At 40.2% G+C, this 19,551-nt stretch overlaps 2 protein-coding genes across 3 annotated transcripts in view; one reads left to right on the top strand and one right to left on the bottom strand.

The window, feature by feature from the left end:
* SELENOP (selenoprotein P) overlaps positions 1 to 19,551 on the bottom strand; it is a 170,146-nt gene that overhangs the window by 51,123 nt on the left and 99,472 nt on the right. The window lies entirely within an intron of this gene.
* On the top strand, positions 9,292 to 18,412 carry NIM1K (NIM1 serine/threonine protein kinase). Its single transcript, XM_057418054.1, has 3 exons — positions 9,292 to 10,272; positions 15,325 to 15,593; positions 17,564 to 18,412. Exons 1-3 carry the CDS (start codon positions 9,981 to 9,983, stop codon positions 18,308 to 18,310), a joined length of 1,308 nt encoding a protein of 435 aa, XP_057274037.1. The 5' UTR covers positions 9,292 to 9,980; the 3' UTR covers positions 18,311 to 18,412.

Raw genomic sequence — 19,551 nt, forward strand, 5'->3', positions numbered from 1 at the left:
TTAATTATAATGATAAATGGGAAGAAAAAACAACTTCTTGTGCTCAAGCAATTATCACTGTTAAAGTAGCACAGACTCAGAATATTTTGACCCTCTTAATTTTTTTGTGCCTTTTTTTTTTTTAACCCTAATTATGAGCTAGTTCCAGTGATTGTTTTCCTGATGTTTTTTTTCCTGCTTTACAAAGTGAAATGAAACTAGGGATTTCTTTTCCCTTTAATTGAATTCTGCTGCACCTAGGCAGCTGCCTTTTATTGTGTTGATAGAAGGCTGCAAGGAAGAGGTAGAGCATTAAGCAAATCTAGGATACCTTAGTCAGTGAATGAAATGCTAGAATCATTATATTGTCGTCTATTTAAAAATGGATTGCTATTTCAGAACTTTAGTCTAATAAACACTTCTGCATATCTCTATACTCAAATGTATTTCTGGATTCTAATTTGAAATTCTCCTGCAGATTTCTTTATGGAGGAAATTGAGGGAAGGTGAGCAACTGGAATATCTTACCTATAGGCTTTTGCATGAACCTGGGATTTCAGATAATTTGATGTGAATGACGATTCTGAAAATAAAGATACCATGTAACTGTCTGCATCAAGGGAGTGGATTGTTTCAGGGAAGATTATAGCTTAGAGATGTGAAATTGGTTTATGATCTGCTTCTGTGTATCTTGGCTTTTTGCTTCATTAGTGAACCTACACTTCCTGAAATCATGGACTGTAATTTGTATCTATGTAAAACCATAGAGTTAGACCTATTCTTCATTTCCATTTTTGCAAGTTTGTCAAAATCTGGTCCCCAAACTTGAACACTGAATGTGTTATTTTGTTAAAATTAGTATCAGCTGTCATAGCTTTTGAGATGCTGTGTGGTCTTCTGTGTGTTAAACTTTTGTATGGCAGTTCAAATGCCACATGATACTTATTTAGCAGTTCTCAAAATCTTTGGAACAACAGTCCCTTTTTCAGTGAATTTAATTAGAAAAAGTAAATGGAAGGAACACTCACTGGTTTCCTAATGCTGCTGGGTACTCAGATTTGCACTGTTTTTTCTAATGGAACACAATTTATACAAGTCTTCCATTTGACAACAACAACAACAATCTGTGTTCCAGGACAGATAGTCGACAAATCTCAGTAAGATTAGCTAATGAAATTAAATACTAGCCAAATTTGTTAATATTAATATTCATTCAATCCAAGAAAGCTGATGTGAAAAGCAGAATGATTTTAGTGATTTAGGATGTAGCATTTTTTTAGCATAACGCTGATTGTCACTGGATGAATAGCAAGCTGTGTATTGCTCATACCTGTGGCATGCTGGTCTTCTGCACTCTCCCAGCCAGAGAAGTATTGTTCTGTGCCTGCCCTCAAAGCCTGGCAGCCCTCCCTGCCCTCATACCCTGGCTTCCCTGCTGATCCTTGGAGCAGGATAAGGCAGTTGCCTAAATGTTTTGGGGTACAGGCTCCCTGTCACACGGTGCTGTATTTGGATATTTGGTATGAGTTTGGTTTGAGAGATGATATTATGAATCTTTCAGGGATCCAAAACCAGACAAGTGTAAAAAAAAAAACAAAACAACCAACCAACCAATCAAAAAAAAAAAAAAAACAAAAAGGAAAGAAAAGGAAAAATAGGAAAGGAGAGGGAAGGGAAAAGGGAAGGAAAACAGAAGGGAAGGGGAAAGGGAAGGGAAGGAAAGGAAAGAAAAGGAGAAGGGAAAGGAAAAGAGAAAAGAGAAAAACGAAAAAAGAGAAGAGAAACAAGAGAAAAGAAGTTGTTAGTAGGATGCATGTCAAAGCATTTAGCTGCAATACTGAAAACAACAATAAGGGTGTAAAAGGAGTAAAATCTAGAGTTGTGCTCCATCTCGTTGGGGTTAATATCTGTCACTTAGCATCCTTAATGTGCACCACAGCAGCTGAAACAGAACAGTTCAGTTTGCAGTTGTCTTTCTTGAATATTGCTTGCTGCCTTTATACTGATTCTCTAGGTCCCAGTTTCAAAAATACTTTTCCTAATTTCACTTCTGTTCTCTAGTGGAAGAGGAGTCTTTAACGGGCAACAGACTGCAGAGATTTTGATATGCAGAGATTAGTAATTTATGACCTGCAGGATGTCAAGTAAGATCAGGTTGCTTCCTGCTAAGCTTCTTGCCAAGTCTTGAAGATTTACTGTGCATTAAGCAGTTTCCAGAGGTTATTTGAAGATTCAGCAATTCTGGCAAGCTTGTGCTTATTCCCCTGCATGGCCCTGTGCCTGCAAAGGTCAAGAAGGACATACGTACTGCAGACCTGGTAGCAGGCCACTGCCTGATGCAGAGGTTTCTCCGTATGTGGTGTGTAAATACAGGTTCAGAGGCAGCAACCCATATGAGGAGCAGGTGGGTGGTCTGCATGGTGAGAGGACCATGTTGTTTGAGAATGCAGCATGCTCATATATTGCTAGAGAAATATGGCTGGGACTGTTTTCCATTTCAATGTTATTTTCTGATGGATTATAGAAATTGCCAATCCAATTGTTAATTAGATAAAAAGTGCAATTACTTGTCTTTATATCTAAAATTTTTCTCTAAATGTTCTAAAAGTTCTCAGTGCTGCATTCACTTTGGGACATTTAAAATTGGTAAGGACAAAGCAGTTTCAATGACATTTTCAGGGGATAGTTCTTCAGTGTTTGTAATATCAAGTCTTTATGGAGTTGCTGTTTCTCTATGGCTCCTGACGCTTTTATGTCAGTCTTCTCCGTCTCTATCAATGACTTCTTTTAGTCAGGTTCAGTAACATAATTACTGTAGTGAAGTGGCCTGTTAATACCAATTCAGGGTAAATCTCATATGTCTCAGACATTACTCTGAAAAACTGGAAATGCCAGGCAGTGTAAAGTACATTTCAAAGTGCAGTGCAGGATTTATATCTTTCCAAATACCTCACTGGAAAATAATAGCAACTGCTTATCTTCTGCCTGGATCCACTTAAAATTTACCTTATGAATACTTAACCTTTCACTACTCAGTACTTTGGAGAAGTGCAAATAAATTGATGCAGCTAAACTTGATCACTTTGTAAGAAATAACCTGTGTTGTTTGTATTTGCTGGGGCCCATGTAATAAGTGCAAAAATAGTGAAAGAAAAACTATGACAGGCAATATAAAACGGAATTTCTGATTTCCTTTGTATGGAAACACGTTTTATGTTTCTCGTATCTGCAAATAACAGCAGGGTGTTTTTATTACAGGCCATCTGCTTAGCAGTGCCTAAACATACAGTCATTTTCTTGAAATAAGCAAAGATTGATTTCCACAGTGATTTCAGTGGGACTCAAAGTATAGCTTACTTCTTACATCTTGTACTTGCTTTTTCCAGATAGCTGATTTTCTTTTCACTGAAAACCTATGAGTCAAATTCATTTTTAGTGAAGTAACTGAATTAGATGTAAATTTTGTCATGTTATATATTGCCTCACGATATGTGTTTAATGGAAGTTGGTTTTACCTTGGCAGAACAATTCTGTGGCAAGTTGACCGATTTATGTTATATCCCAGAGAAGGAAATAAAAGAGATTGGCCAGGTTGAAGTTTTGAGAGGGTAAATCTGATTTCAGAATGCAGTCAAACTTCAAATTAATCCCTCCTATGTAGTTCAAAAGCCTGGGAAATCAATGGGCTCTGCTAATAATTTTTTTTTGTCTTTGCTTTTAATGCAAGTTTCTGCTCAATTCAAAGGCTAATTATTCTCTCTCCAGTTGTTTTATCATGCAGTGCTGCAAAAGGATGAAAGGGATATTTTCCCCCCACCACATTTCAGTTGCTACTTCACAGGCCTTAATCTATTATCTTAGTATAGTTTGTGGTATTTTGATTATAATGCATTTATTTTCTTTTCAATATACCCCATAGTCTGCAGGCTGTGCATATGATGTTAGACTCCACCAGCTGGGCTGCACCCAACTCCTGTTGGCATCAGCTCAGCTAGGACTGGGGGTTACATCTCAGCACTGAAGGCTCTGTGCAGCCTCTTTTGCTTGATGCTCTTGTCCAAGAGCTAATTCCAGCCCATCAGCAAGTACTAACACTAGGGGAGGTGGAAAGGTGAGTCTGTGCTGCACACTGATGCCAGTATCACACAAACTGCCTGTCAGTAGCCCTGCTGGACTCCTTTAAGAACTGCTGCTGTACTGTTGATATGGGTACAGGTATTGCTGGCAGATGAAATGTGCTTATTAAGCTGGCCCAGCCTTATGGTTCACCTGCTAGGTGGTCTCCCTGGACACAGTGACTGTTAGAAATCATGGTGAGATCTTTCAGTAGTGGATCACAAATGAGGGCACACCTGTGGGTTTTTCCTGTTTCTTCTCTCTGCTCTTGGTGAGAAGGAAGTGTGACTAAATGAACATGGGAGCTTGCTTGGATCTATAAACTTCCAGCATGTGATCTGTGCTGAGTGGTGCTCTCCATGCTCCTGCTAATCACCAGTCCAAGGCTCTCATAAGGTCCTTGAGCTAGGGCTCAGGTTCCATCAGAGAAATACCCATGTTTGTCTTTAGGGATCCATCCCAGTATGAATGTGGGATCAACCCAAAAGATGAGGATTTCAGTCTTTCTAATGAGGCTGCGGTGGCACTTGACCAAGCATCCACCTGTATTCTGCTCCAGTATGCAGGACTCAGGTCTATTAAACTTCTGAGTAGGTTTCAAAGTGCGATGTCTTCTCCTCTTAGTTACAGTTGAGGAAGAAGTTGTGGGCTAGAGTTAGTGTGGTCCAAGTTAGAATTTTTCTGATTGGCTGTTTTTTTTTTCCTTTTTACACCAGGATTTCTTATTTTCTTGGTTTGGCATCAGCATGCAGAATAGGCTTTTTGTTGTAGTGAAGGTGTCAATACAATACAACTGTTTGTTACCTCTTTCTGCTTCCCCTCTTGGTGCTGTGGCTATCAGGTGGGCTTTTGCATGGAAGCCATTGAAAGTGTTTGTGTTCTGTTTCACCAAGTAACGTGCAGCAGGAAAAATCACATACCATGATCTTGAATATTTTTTTTTTTGCTAAACTTCTCTTTCATTTTGTCGTCTTGAAGATAGTCTTGCATCTGTGGTCTGTGTAAGATGTGCATAGAGGACAGCAGAGTGCTTTGGCTTGACTAGTTAATATACTGGCACAGCTTGCCAAGAGTGGCTGTGTATTTGGCTGGGCAATATAAATACTATTTTATATTGCCTTGGCCTTGGCTGCCTGTGTTAATACTCTGTATGCATACAGACAGTGTTGTGTCTTAGACAAGGTTATTTATAAGATTAAGAATGGTGTTGATCATGTCTGTTTTCCATCAAACAGTAACAGGAGAACTGAATGCTATGCTAACTAACAGTAGTAATTCTGGGATGTACTGAAATGGGTGGCATTTGGGCCTGGGCAGAGAAAGGAAGTTGGTTTTGGAGGCTCTCCACAGTCAATGCACTGTTTGTGTTTCCTCCTACCTGAGTTGGGAACGCACAGGTCTGTGTTCAGCCTGTAATTGTGCAGTATTGTGTGTTTTGGATCTTGTTTTTTTTTAATAATTCATATGAAGCTCTGAGGTACTCATTTTACACAGTCACTGTGTTTTCTGTCATTCACAGAAATAACACTGAGATTGATTCTTACTCAAATCCAAAAAATCTGGTCAGGGGAAACCTTGAATAAATACTGATTTCCTTTGGCCGCAACTGCCATGCATCGAACCAGTACTACTTGAGCAGAGATGCGAAAGTGCAGCTATTTGGATATTCCCTGTGTTGGTGAACATGGTGTGTGGCTGTACAGGAAATCTTTTGTGTCATGTTGGTCTGTGGTACAAGTCTTGTGGACTTTTCTGCTGGGCTGTCATCTTTTTCATAAAAGGTGTGTCTTCTAAACATAAGAATGTACTAGGTTGTTGGTATTTTCCTGCAATAAGTGAACTTTTCAAGGCTATGGTTAAAAAAAGGTTCAATGTTTTTCTTATGGATGACATAAAAAATAAATGCCTGCTACTTCAAATTCAGTTTGGTTCCACAGTTGACTCCTGGAGTGTAAAATGTTCTAAGCAGGAGACAAGCTGTTCTTCAGGGTAAGTAAGTCAAACAAATCAAGCTAATTCCCTACCCTAGTGAAATACCTCCGAAATCCTACTGTTCTCAGGCTAGACAGCAGAGGGGCTGAAAAAGGAACTCTAATGATGTATTGCAGCATCAAGTGGCATCCTCATTGAAAAAAAAAACCTTGTTACTCTGAGTATTTGAGTGGTAGGAAACCATCTACTGTGATTTCTTTCACATTCACTGGAATAGGAGCTACAGCAGGTCAAGCAGACAAAGCTGAATGGGTTTTGGTGTCTCTGAAAGACAGGCTTAATAAAAGACCAATTGGCAAAACAGAGTGCTCAAAGCTCTGATATAGCTGCTTTTATGTTTCCACATATGCTGCAGTCTTAAAACCAGGTGACTTTTCTATACATGCCAAGATGGGATTTTAGGAACTGAAGTCTATGTATCCAGTGATCTCTTTTTTGGCATGATCCTTTTTCCTTTCATTCTAAATGTACTTAGAGCTGTGATGCAGGGTTTTAACTGAGTCTGCAGTTGAAGCCTGAGGGTATTGAGCACTTTTTAGAATAGGTCCAGAATGTCAGTACCTGGAAATATTTGAAAAACAGTTAAACAAGAGCAGCACAGTTCTTAAAGGAATGATACATCTACTCACTCTGTTTTGTGTTGCCTTTTTGTTGTGGGTTGTTGGGGGTGTGGGGGTGGGTGTTGGTGTTGTTTTGGGGGGCTGTGTTTTTTTGTTTGGTTTTGTGGGGTTTTGGGTTATTTTTGCTTGTATATTTTGTTTTTTAAAGTAATAAATACTTAAATAATTAATTAATAAGTTATTAATAAATTCTCCTGAGGTTTTTCAGGTCACAGCCAGCCATGCTGCAGAAAAGTTAAGTCATTGTCCCTCACTGTGTTTGGATGATTTCTGATTTCCTTGTTTCTCCCTTCTCTCTTAAAATTATTTTCTTCTACAGTCAGTGCCCTTTTGTATGGTATCAGGGTGGATTTTACTCATTTAGATTACAGGAAGGAACATAGGCTATAAATAGATGGTATGTATTCTGCTAACACCAGGAATACTGAAATAGCTCATCTTAAAAGACAGCCTTTCTGTACAGCCAGTTAACTGCAAAGCTCCTGGTTATTTTTGCAGAGGATGATCTTTAGCTGAGTGACTGCTAATGCTGAATAGGCTGGTTCATAAGACTCAGCTATCAGGAGCATCCTGGTTTGGTTTATTGTTATTTGTTTCCCTGCCATTATTAGTAGTTTTGTGTTTCTCCTGCAAGAGCAGAATTGTCCACACCTGCCACTCTGGAGTGCTCAGGCTGTAGCCGTAAGCTACAGCAATTCTTTGGTAAGGTGACAAGGATGTTGCTTCCTGCCCAAAGGTACTTAATTAAATAATGATTTGTAGCTTGTACGTGGCACCACTGGCATTGCTTGTGAATTTTCCCAAGCATTTCATATGGGCAACCTGAGCTGCTGTGGTTTTGCCTCAAGATCAAACAGCAGAATGGGAACAGAGTTTGGCCTTTCTAATCTCTGAATCACTGTGTTGGTGTACAGCAGACAGATGTCTTCCAAAAGATCTGCACAGTGGAGTGGTGTCCACTGTGGAAATTCTCAAATACAGTTGAGTTTCATATTGCAAGTTTCTTGTTACCTAAAATGCTGTTAAACTGTGATGTGAAACAGGTTAAAACGGAAAACAGCCATGGGCCAGGATCAAGGCAATCCTGCAAGAAATTGTCCTTTCCCTGAAGAAGAAGGAGAACAAGTAGAGAATGTAAGGTGTGGGTTTAGATGGGATTTTGGTTTGCTTGGGGAGGAGGTGTCCTTCTTTTTTCTGTCCAGATTTTTCTTCCTTGGTATCAAATAATAAAGTTAGAGAGCACATTTGGTACTAAGTGAGGCTGGTTTGATGGGAGAACGCTGAAGACTTTCTTCAGTTGCCACACAGTCTCTCTGCTACTAACAATTTCAAGATTTAGCCAATAGTTGGTGCATACATACAGCATTTGTTGGGGGTTTAACCCTATTTAGAGTCAGAGAATAACATATGATTATTTATTATTATTTTATGCTTTTTTTTTTTCCTGTCAACTATGGAAATGGCCCTTTTCTTCGAACAGGACTAAACCAGAAAAAGTAATGAGAGGTCAAAGGAGTCATAGAACAAGTGCATTTTCCCTCCACTGCAGTTATAAACTGTGTCAGATGAAGTCTGCAGCCACTCAGTAAGAAGCATCCCTGTCTCAGAGCAGTGACAGAGAAGTGGGGGGACCCTTCTGTCCTGAGGGCCTTTCCCCAGGCAGAGCTATAGGCAGCTTGGCCACAGCACAAAGAGGTGATGTGACTATCAAAAACACTTACATGCATCTTGGAGCAAGGAGAAGCTTCCTGGAGGCTGTGTCTGTCACCTTGGCCTTTCTGTAGAAGCAGCAATTGCTTCTGTGCCACCCCAGTTCCCATATAATGAAATCACTACCACTTGCCTTTTCTTTACCCTTACGTGGTGCCTTCGGCCTCTGCTCCTCTTGGTCACTCAGATCAGGGTTTAGAGAGCAGCTCCTCCTGGCCGTGTCACATGACCCCTTTTAGTGTGGCACCTTAGGTGACTGTCTACCTTCCCTAAGCTCCAGGCACTGAGTTACTGGTCTGATTCCCTCCCCCTCAATCCGATGCAGGGCAGCAGCAATGAGGTGTCTCCTGCATTCACCAGTGCTGCAGGCTGAGGGCAGGGAAGGTGAGCACTGCCATAACCTGCACTGCCTTTGTGTCCAGCTCACCTCCCTCAGGCACACGGCTGTGTGATCTGCAGTTGCTGATCAACTCCTGGTTTTTAAGGTTAAGGAAGAAAGGTGAAGAAGAAAAAAATGGTGTACTGCTTTAAAGGTAAGTGAATGCTTGTGTATATAGAATAAGGACTTCATTTGTGCTGCCAAGCAGAGTTAAAGTGGTGAAATAGTGCGTGATGTGCTGTCATATAGTGAAGGGCTGTTACGTAAAGGTTTAAATGACTTTTTTCATCTGTCTGCTTAGGAGGAACATGCATCTGGCAAAATTTTGAGAAGGCTCAAGGCGTTAAAGAAAGCTCATCTAAATAAAGGAGGGTTAATGTGACATTGCAGTTACTTAATCCTGTATTGTCCTGCCATGTGACTGCGGGATACTGAGGTGCAGCGTTTCTTTTGCCTGCTGCACAGATTATGCTTTTCTTGTCATCTCTTAGGGTCAGTTGCTTTGTTAAACCTGCAATGGGAAGGAAACAGAGGGGCAGCAAACTTTTTACAGCAAGGTTTCAAGGCACAGTGACATTTCCGAGGCACTCTGACAAGCTCACAGGCTGAAGAATGAATCAAAGGCAAACCCTGCTTTCAGCTTTTGGACTGGTACCAGACTCAAGAACTATTCTGTTAAAGTCAACTATTCAAAATGAACTGGAAACATCTGGATTTATTCAGGGCAGTTTATCAGCTATTTGTTTGACTTCTATCAAATTTAGTTTTCAGAGCAGCAATCTAAAGCCTGAAAATTTGTGTCAAATGTCTTGCATGTGTCAAATGTACTGCATAGTAGCAGCAACTTGCTGCTTTCTTGCACCAAGTTTACAGTTTTAATTGCAAAGCTTCATTTATCTTGTAGATTAAGATCCTCATGTATTAAATCCATTAGTGAGAGATGGATGTAAACAGCTTCCAGTTTTATGTTTGATTTCAAACAGAACTGCAATATTTTGATGTGCCAGATTCGCTTCTGAAGTGATTCCAAACTAATCCTTGGACTGTCAGTAAGCTGCTTTTTTTTTGCTAAGTTTGTCACAGTGTTCATGATGTGCGGGACTGCATATTCATACAGAATTATTTAATTTAAACTCCTTATTGGAACATCTTGTTTAAATGGGGAAGTGACTACCCTATAGACTATGACAACAGGATATATGAATGGAGGAAGTCTTGGAAAACGTTGCTATTCCAGGTGGCATCGTGTGGACAGTGGAGAAGACGATGGGCACCCGGAGTGCTATGGAGGAGAGGAAGAGGGCAGGGAGCACAGGATGACCCCATTTGAGAAACTAATGCATGACATGTCCCAGAATGAAAAAGTGGTGAGAGAATTAACCCTGGGAAAGAGAATTGGCTTCTATCGAGTCAGAGGAGAAATAGGAAGTGGCAGTTTCTCACAAGTGAAGATTGGAATTCATTCCCTAGTCAAAGGTAGGCACTGGTGTGTGGGTCACCTGTGTTCTAATGCCCTTGTTCTGAATGTATACAAATGGCCCTCTTTGGAAAGAAAGATGCTGTCTGAACCTTATGTTTCTTGTTTTGTTGTTGTTAAGTGCCTCTGAAGTACAGTCACAGGTAAATGCTTGCATTTGTATCAGCTTTTAAAGAAACCATAAGCATTTTCTCTAGATGGCAACTATTAAACAAAAGTTTATCTCTGTAGTTCTCAGAGTTGACACATCCCATACCATGCCTCAAACACTCCACACTTCGAAGCATCGTGTTGTGTTTGCCCTCCTACAACTTGTCCTGCCCATCTGCCCTCCTCCCTGCCCCAGCTCATGGGCTGCAGGGCTGTATGTGGTGAATCCTCAAGGGCAGCCTGGGTAAGGGTGCTCCTGCCCACTGACAGGGTTAGCCAGGCTGCCTTTGTTTTATTGCCACTTTAACTAGTATGGACAAAGCCTTTATTTGGTCACAGTAAACTTGGTGAGAAATGTTATGTCTGCTTTGCTGGCTCATGTGCAGGTGGATCAATACTGTAAAAAGCTGGGACAGGGCTATAGGTGTAAGCTGAGCAGGGGCAGGGAAATGAGTTCTGGTACAGCCAACCCAGGGTTTGTGTTGAATTATCAATGATTTTTTTTAGTACAAAGAAGAATCCTATATACTGCTTCTAGGAAGAACATGAAAGGCAAGGTAACTGCAGGAGACACCTCAGTTACAGGTATAACTAAGAACTTGTCTTAATCTCTCCTGTCTCTCTTCTGGTTCTGACTGTCTGACAATAACAGAAACTGTTCTCGTTTTCCCTCAGGGATGACTGGGTTTCCCCATATCTCTGTTTTCTACTATCTTTTTTCTCATAGACTTTTCCTTCCCTCCATCATCTTACAGGAAAGAGAATGAGATACACCCCAAAGCCTTCATGCACTGTTACCTGTTGTTGTTTTCTCTAACCACCTCTTTCAGCCCTCACTGCAGATGTGCGAAAGCTCACATTCATCCCTCGTGTGCAGCAGTTGCTGCACTGGGTATCAAAGTGGGGAACTAATGGTATTTATTTTTTCCAAATCTAAGCCTGCTTTAACAGGGCGTGCATTTTTTGTTTTGCTTGTTTCAGCAAAGCATCTATGTTCTGCTTGGCCCGCAGCGAGTTATTTCCTCTTCTGTGACTGTTTTTTTTCTTCCAGAGAAAACTGTGTTTACTCTTGGAGGAAATGCTCCTTTTGTACTGGGAACAGGAGAAATGCTAATGAAGTTATAAATTTAATCTGGGTGGACCTTTTACCTGTCAAACTTAGTTAGGAGACAGGATGCTTTAACATTTAAATAGAACTGATTGACTGAAAAACTTTGAACTTCAATGAATACAGTAAGTTTGGATAAACTAATACCAAAATAAAATGAGTAATTTTTTAAAAGTTCTTTTTCAACAGAAATGTCTCAAATTATGTTTTCTTACGTTTGCTAGTAGCTTTTTTTGTTAAAATGTTCACTGGTCAAGGAGTTAATTTCTTGATACTAAGTTTGCAACTGTCATGAGGAAGGAAGGATTCAAGATAAACATCTTCTGACTCAGTCTGTCCTCGTAACATACACTATGTGGATAGGAGAACAGGAACACGCACACGTGTGCGCACACATGCACACATGCATGCACATGCACAACCACACCACTCACAAAGAGGAGTCTTTTTTGCCAGTGGATGCACACCGTTGTGTTGTTAATGAAGTGATGTTCCTGCACAGTGCTAATGAGTACAAGTTGGTTTTGTTTTTGTTTTTTTGCTTATTACACAAACACAAAGGCTTTGTTATTAATGCTTTTTGAGTCCCTGTGATAGGGGAAGGAGTATTGTGGGGGACTGTTCAGCTCTTCAGTTACTGTCATGGTGTTAAGTTCTAAGTATGGTCTTTTCCATGTTACCACATATGAAAAAAGGAAACAATTTTCCTTTACTAAGATGAGCTTTTGTAACAATTACATGTGTGTGCTGTTCTGTATCCCTTGTGGTCTCTCGCGGCTGGGTAATGGGAAGAAGTTTTCTAAAGGGAGAAACAAAAAACTGCAGTATCATACTGGTTGAAGGGATGAAGAACCTTGTTTCTCTCACAAGGGCTGTCTTGGTTGCTTAGAGGATACAGGAAAATCTTCAGTGCTATGATGTGCATTGAGTTATTCAGAAGCGTTGCCCATTTTATTAACCTGAATTTTGGCAGAGTTTTTCTCCAGAGCCCTGAAGAGTTGCTTGTAAGGACTGTTCAGTTACGAAGCTCTGTGTAACCTTCATTTTATATACCTTCCAGCTGACAAATGTAGGGTGAAAGCACAGCTGAATAGATGCAATTAAGAGCATCCAAAATTTACAGCTAGTAAAAACCCAATCTAATGGGGTTTCTAATGTGAAACATCAGTTGCAAAGGCAGTTATATCCAGGTATCTAGTTTCCTTATTCTTTTTTTTTCTTGCTGTCCAAGCAATTTTAACTTGGTTCTGTTTGTGTTTTGTTTCCTTTTGCCATCATAGCACACACCACTTCTTCCTGAAGTGATTTCTCCTAATATTTCAGATAGTTCTTTTCAAACCTCGGCATATACTGCATATAGTCAATTAAAATCTCTTGCCACTCAGTTTTAGTATTTTGGTAAATATGCTTGCTGCTAAAAATGCCCTTCTGTTCAGCGCTGCAGCCATGCAAGGGTAATTTGGGGTTTGTAGACCAAGGGGTATTTTTTGAAGCAGCAGGAATGAGTTTAAAAAAAAGAAAAGGAGGGTGTTGGGGTTTTTACCCTTTTGGAAGGGCTGGTTTTCTTTTTTCGTTGCATACCATGCATATACAATTGCAGTGATGCAGATTTAAAGGAGCTCAGTCCCTGTGTGTGAACAGCATCAGGCTCTTCTGGTTTAGATGTTTTCTTTCTTTTTTATTCTACCTCCTTTCTCTTTTAAAGCCTTGAAAGAAAACTGACCAGGAGGAGTAGTACATTCCAGAGAAAGGAAAGAGAAGGAATTTAACCTAAAAGATTATATTTTTTTTTTAAAGCCTAAATGCCCCCAACTTCTATAAATTAAGATGTAATGATGCAATTACATACTTAAGATTGTAAGAACTGTTATCCTTGTAGTATCTCAGGATTTAGTTGTGCAAGTGTTACCTAAGAATGCCCTTTCCTCTTGGTTTAGGTGATCAATATGCTACCAATGTGACAAGGGTTTTAGTCTTTCACCCCTAGGTCATCAATCAGAGCTCTGCCAGGATCAGTGTCATGTGTGGTTACTGTTCAATAGCTGCATTTCCTCCCAGTTCACCACCAGCACCACGCAAGAGTACATACCTGGTTTCCTAAGGGGCTCACAAGAAAGTGTGGGAGCAGGTCAGAGAGAAGCAGAGTGGGGAAGACTGCCCAGTCTCAGCACAAGGCTCCCTGCTGACAATAGGCACATCAAGGGACAACTCATCACCTTTCACAAGAATCACATTTGCTTGGAAATCTGCACTTTAGTAGGGAGATCAATTTATACATGTACGTTACTACGAAAGGTAAATACCCCAAACATGGAGTTTTCTTGATCTGTACAGATATATATGCATATGTATCCTTAACACTTCCTTTAGATAGCAATGAAATACTAAACTTGAGTTAAATAACTTTATAATATTTAGTAAAAAATATTTTGAATGCTTTTATACCAGAACACATGTACAAATGTGATAGCCCTCTAACTCTTACAGCAGGAAGTAAACAATACTTTTTTTTTTTTCATTTACTGCTATGTACTAGATACCAAGGTGAAGTGTGTGTTTTCCTGAAAGATTTTATGGAAATGATTAATTGTTAAGATATCTGTGAATGTTTAACTAAGATATTCTTGGGGAAAAACCTTTTTCCCAGGAATAAACAGTTGTTTTTACTGCCATGATCCAATTTAATTTTGCTTTCCTGACAAGTTATACAAAGCCACTGTAAACCTATTTTAAACAGGCTAATCCTTCACATACCAGATGCATTCAGTAGAGTGTAGAAAAAAAGCCATAACCTACCAGTTAAAACGGAAACATGAGGGCAGTTGCAATTGATCTTTTCATTCTGCTCTGAGCTACCCTGATGATATGGTGCAGCAGAAAACTTGTATCTGGTTTGTGGCCCTTGGCTTCACTGTGGATAGGCTACAGAAACATGTAGAACTTAACAGCAGCTTTGTATTACCAGGACAGCATAAGACAGCTAGATTTGCTGTCTTACAGGATCCCTGGAACTTATGCTACCTCACTGTGTTCTTTCCCTTCCTCAGAATCTGTGTGTGATGTGGATTCATGGCCCATTGTGGCATACAGACATAAAAAATGTACTTTTCCTGTATTCTGTACAGTACCAAGAACTACTCATACATGAACCTGTTGGAAAAATTGACACTGCTATCCTGAGAAAGACAAACCTCTACAACACTGACTTTGGTAACTGAGAATTCAGGAAGGAAGATACAGGATAAAAAATTAGGGAAAAGTTCTGTAAGTCACACCAACTTAAAAACACCTCTCCATGATTAACCTGCAGGTTATTGCCAGAGACGCAAAATTTCACCCAAGTTTGTCTGTCTGCTCTGAAACAAAGCACCTAAATTTGACACCTCCATTAGTCTGGAACTACCAGGCTCAGGCCTGGCTCATCTGAAGAGCTCACAACAAAAGCGTGGACCTTCTCTACCAGCATTAGACACCAAAAGCAGATGATGCAATTGTGGCCATCAGTCACATACTAGCCTGACAGCAGCGGAGCATACTAAGGCAGCAAATGATTTGATCATCCCTTGCAATACACTACCAGACTTCAGCTGCCTCAGCAGTGGGTAGGATGACATAGACAAGGGCATGTGTGTGTGTGAAAGTCTGCAGGGCTTAGTAGGCCTCTGCAGCTTAGTTTATACTGATCAGTGGTGGAATTTCATTGCATTTCTGTAGCCAAGGATTGTTGTGAGTAGATGGAATTAGCATCTGTACCTGTTGCATTAAAAACATGGAAAAACATTCTTCTTTTCAGAGAAAGTCGCAATAAAGATTTTGGACAAGACGAAATTAGACCGGAAGACTCAACGCTTGCTGTCTCGTGAGATATCCAGCATGGAAAAACTGCACCACCCAAATATCATCAGACTGTATGAAGTTGTGGAGACGCTCTCAAAACTGCACCTGGTGATGGAGTATGCAGGAGGTGGGGAGCTCTTCACTAAAATCAGTACAGAAGGCAAGCTGCTAGAAACGGAATGTAAGATAATCTTCTCCCAGATTGTGTCTGCTGTGAAGCACATGGTAAGTTGATCTCCTACAGATTTGTTGCCTGTCACTGCAGTAGCAGATTTTGTGGATGTATTTTTTTGGTTTTCAACTAATAGGTTTACTCTTACCAAGATTTCAGGCTGGTGTTTCTGAACAGCAAACAGCTACAGAAAAAGAGATGTCTTAAAGGTATCAGAGAGAGCTTTCACATGCACCTCCAGTGACTGCTCTCTGTTGACAGCTTTAGAGAGGAGTCTGACCTGCGATTCACCTGGTGGGTGGAACCATCCCTTTAGCAACAGTATTCTGTTGTCTGCTTTAAGTTAGTGCAGGGGCCAGCTAACACATCTTCATTTCCTCCCTCCAGCTATTTCAAAACATAGGATCAGTGACTCTTCTGCTAGAAGTGTTCCACAGAAGAGGTTTGTCAGGTGTTGCAAAGTCTAACTTGCTTATTAATGAATGTGGGAGACTGGCACTTAAAACAGTTGATTCCCAGTCCTTGCTTTGGCACAGATATATGAAATTAACACCCAGCAAGTCACTCCCCCTTGCCTACCCTTCAGTATCTGGGTTTAGTATGATGCTATTTATGTAGAGCCCAAATCATCTTGTAAAGGCATAATAGAAGCAATAAACTACTTCAGTACCATCTCCTCTGAACTTTGTGTAGTAACTATAGCTACTTCAAGCAACAGCATAAATCCAAGGGAAAGCTTTTCTGCAGGACTGAGAAATAAAAGTGGTGTGCATTAAAACTTGCCTCAGGGTGCCCCCCAGTGGTTTGTAGTCTGCCACAGCCTCAAGCAAATTCAAAAGCAAGGGTGTTCCCCAGTCAGGCTTCTAGAAACTACAGCACAAGCTGTTCATGTATAAACAGTCTGCATCTTTACATATTCTGACAAAATTATAAAATCTCCTGTAAGTGCTGGATTAGCTCCTACTCCTTTTCCATAGGACAGGTACTCTGCAGCTACTGGAACTTACATTTTAAGATGACATCTATTTCTTAGCATTAAGCAAGCCCAAACCTACCTAGCTGGCCAACCTCTTCACTTGTACACCCAGACTTCTACAAAATATTTAAATTTTGCTAAGCCACAAAATCCAGGCTACTTAAATCCCATCTCAGTGCTGCCAGTCCACAGTGAGGATGGAAGATCTCTGACATCATTGATAGCAGTTTAAAAAACTTAGGATGCTGAAGGTTTTCCTTATTGCCTTCAGACACTTTGTTACTTCCAAAGGTGGGGCAGACTGCTCAGACACATCAATTGTTCTTGCTGGTTCAAACATGCAGCTAAACCCTTACTTAATGAAGACAGGTATATATCACCACTAAGCAGAGAAAATTCAGTTTGAGTCCTTGGCTATTTCTGGCATTTCCAAGGGAAATAATGTACAAGTTACAGTGTATGTATTTACTTTAGATTCTAAAAGTAGAAGATGCTACTGAACTTGGTGTCATGAGGGTATTTCTTGCAACAAGAAATACCACAAGGCGCAAGTGCATGGTCCTTTCCTCCTGCCACCACCAGTTCCTTACAGGACATTAGATCATGCAACAGAACTGTAGTGTCCTTCTTACTTTATCTGTGATTACAATCACTTGGTAAACACTTTCACTTTGTAAGTCCAGAAGCTTGCAATATATACAAAATTGCAATTATTTTTGTTAGTTGCATCATTACAGAAATGTAGTAATTGCTAAAGCAAGGGTTCTGAACCCTGAAAAAAATTACAGATTTTGCACATGAAGATACCTGGTCTTTCAGGATTAGCCATGATGCCAGAGATCTGCTTCATGAAAATACTTGATACTAGTTAACAAGTTGAGAAAGCTATCATTAAAAACCCCAGCATCCTTCTTCCCATCTTTTCTACCTACCCTATTGGTTTTGTATCAGTAGAGAATTAATTTTCTTTAAATACTTTAACTTTTCAATTTCATTGAGAACTTTCCCATGAACAAGCTAATACCAAATCTTCCCCCTGTTCTGCAGCATGAGAATAATATCATTCACCGGGACTTAAAAGCAGAAAATGTCTTCTACACGAGTAACACCTGCGTTAAGGTGGGAGACTTTGGATTCAGCACAGTAAGTAAAAGAGATGAAACTTTAAATACTTTTTGTGGCTCTCCTCCTTACGCTGCCCCTGAACTCTTCCGAGATGAAAACTATGTTGGCATTTATGTAGACATCTGGGCACTGGGAATCCTGTTATACTTCATGACAACGGGTATTATGCCATTTCGGGCAGATACAGTGGCCAAACTGAAAAAGTGCATTCTTGAAGGGACATACAGTTTGCCTTCCTGCCTCTCAGAAACTTGCCAGAAACTGATAAAAGGAGTCCTTCAGCCAGTACCAACCAAACGATACTCCGTCAAACTTATCATGAACAGTGAATGGATGCAAGGGATACAGTACCCCAGACCTTTACAGCCCTTTAAACTGGATCCGAGGTACTTATCAGACATCAGTGCACTCAAAGAGGAAGATATTGAAGTCAAAAATATTCTTGAAGATCTGGGAATCACAGAAGAGCACATTCAAAACAACCGGGGAAGAGATGCACGCAGCTCAGTAACAGGGGTCTACAGAATCGTTCTGCACAAAGTTCAGAAGAAAAGGGCACTCGAATGTGTTCCTATCATGTCCCATTCAGACCCCAAAGAACAAGACCTGAGGGGAGGAATCCATTCTTACAGCAGGATGAACGCATCCAAGCTGTGTTCTATTTTATAAACTGCACTGCAGGCTTTATAATTGGCATATTTAACAAAGGGTTTTATTAACAAGCTCTGGCATCACATTTTTTTGTAACTTTTGAATAAACCAAGAATGCCTGATCTCCTCTGCATTTCTCCACTCACAGTGAAGTGCTCAAATACAGAGCTCTCATTTGTTTGCCCCTTGCTCCAGAGACTTGGTATAGCCAGTACAAGAACCCTAGCAAGTGGAACAGGTAAGAGATCATTAGTTGAAGAGACCTTTTAGCAAAGGTCAAACAGTACTGCATTTAACATACTACAGGCATGTTACAGCTAAGATCTTGAAAAGTTGTGCCTCAGCTTGACACAACTGTACCACTACAAACCAGAACAGTTTTTTGCAGAAAACTAAACTTAAGCAGAAACCAGACTATAAACTAAACAACTGTAAATTCTTTAAAACTTCTCAGCAAATTAAACATGTGTAATTGTATAACAGAGCTCTATGGGCTTTAAAATTGTATTTAAAAAAAACAGCAGTGGTGTTGATGACCACCATTCCAAATTTGTCACAATTGCAAAAGGCAAATTAGGATATGCTGCTTGAACCCTACATGTGTGGTCACAATTCCTATTGCAGAACTGGTTGGGCTACCACCTTCCATTACTTGGATGATTCCAGCAGCTTGGACTCCAGCTGCACTCCAATAAAGAAAGATTTAACTGTACTCCAAAACTCACGTAGTTTTAAACTCTTGCTATAGCTCTAAGTATCAGTAAGCTGAACGCAACCAATAACAAAATCTGCTTATAGATTGAGCATTACAAGCTGTACCAACTCCTGCAATTAATACTTTGGCAGCAACAGCTGATTCTGACCACTGCAAGTTAAAAGTTGGCTAGCCTGACAACTCCAATTTTTCCAAGCATCACCAAGGTGTAGATACTCTGATTTTCAGCTTTAATCGTTTATTTTATATTTTTATCCTCAACATGATGAGCTCCAATGCAAACGTTGGAAGAGCGCACAGTAGCTACCCTTCTCCAAACAGGCACAACTGACATACCCAAGCTAAGAGGCAGGGCCCGTCCTACTTTAGTTAAGGAAAGTAAACTAATACAAGGCTTAGAGGTACAGCTGGTGCTTTCAAATTTAAGGGCAGGATGTCTCATCTGTTATGGGGAACTGATGAGATGATAAGTTGACTTTAAAAGGGCTAATTAATGTAAATGAGCCACAAAATGACTGAAAAGCCACCCCTGGTAAACAGAGGT

Source organism: Pezoporus wallicus, unplaced genomic scaffold (genome assembly GCF_028554395.1).
Source record: "Pezoporus wallicus isolate ANWC-B61680 ecotype Strahan unplaced genomic scaffold, APGP_CSIRO_Pwel_v1 contig_8557, whole genome shotgun sequence".
NCBI classification, from domain to species: Eukaryota; Metazoa; Chordata; class Aves; order Psittaciformes; family Psittacidae; genus Pezoporus; species Pezoporus wallicus.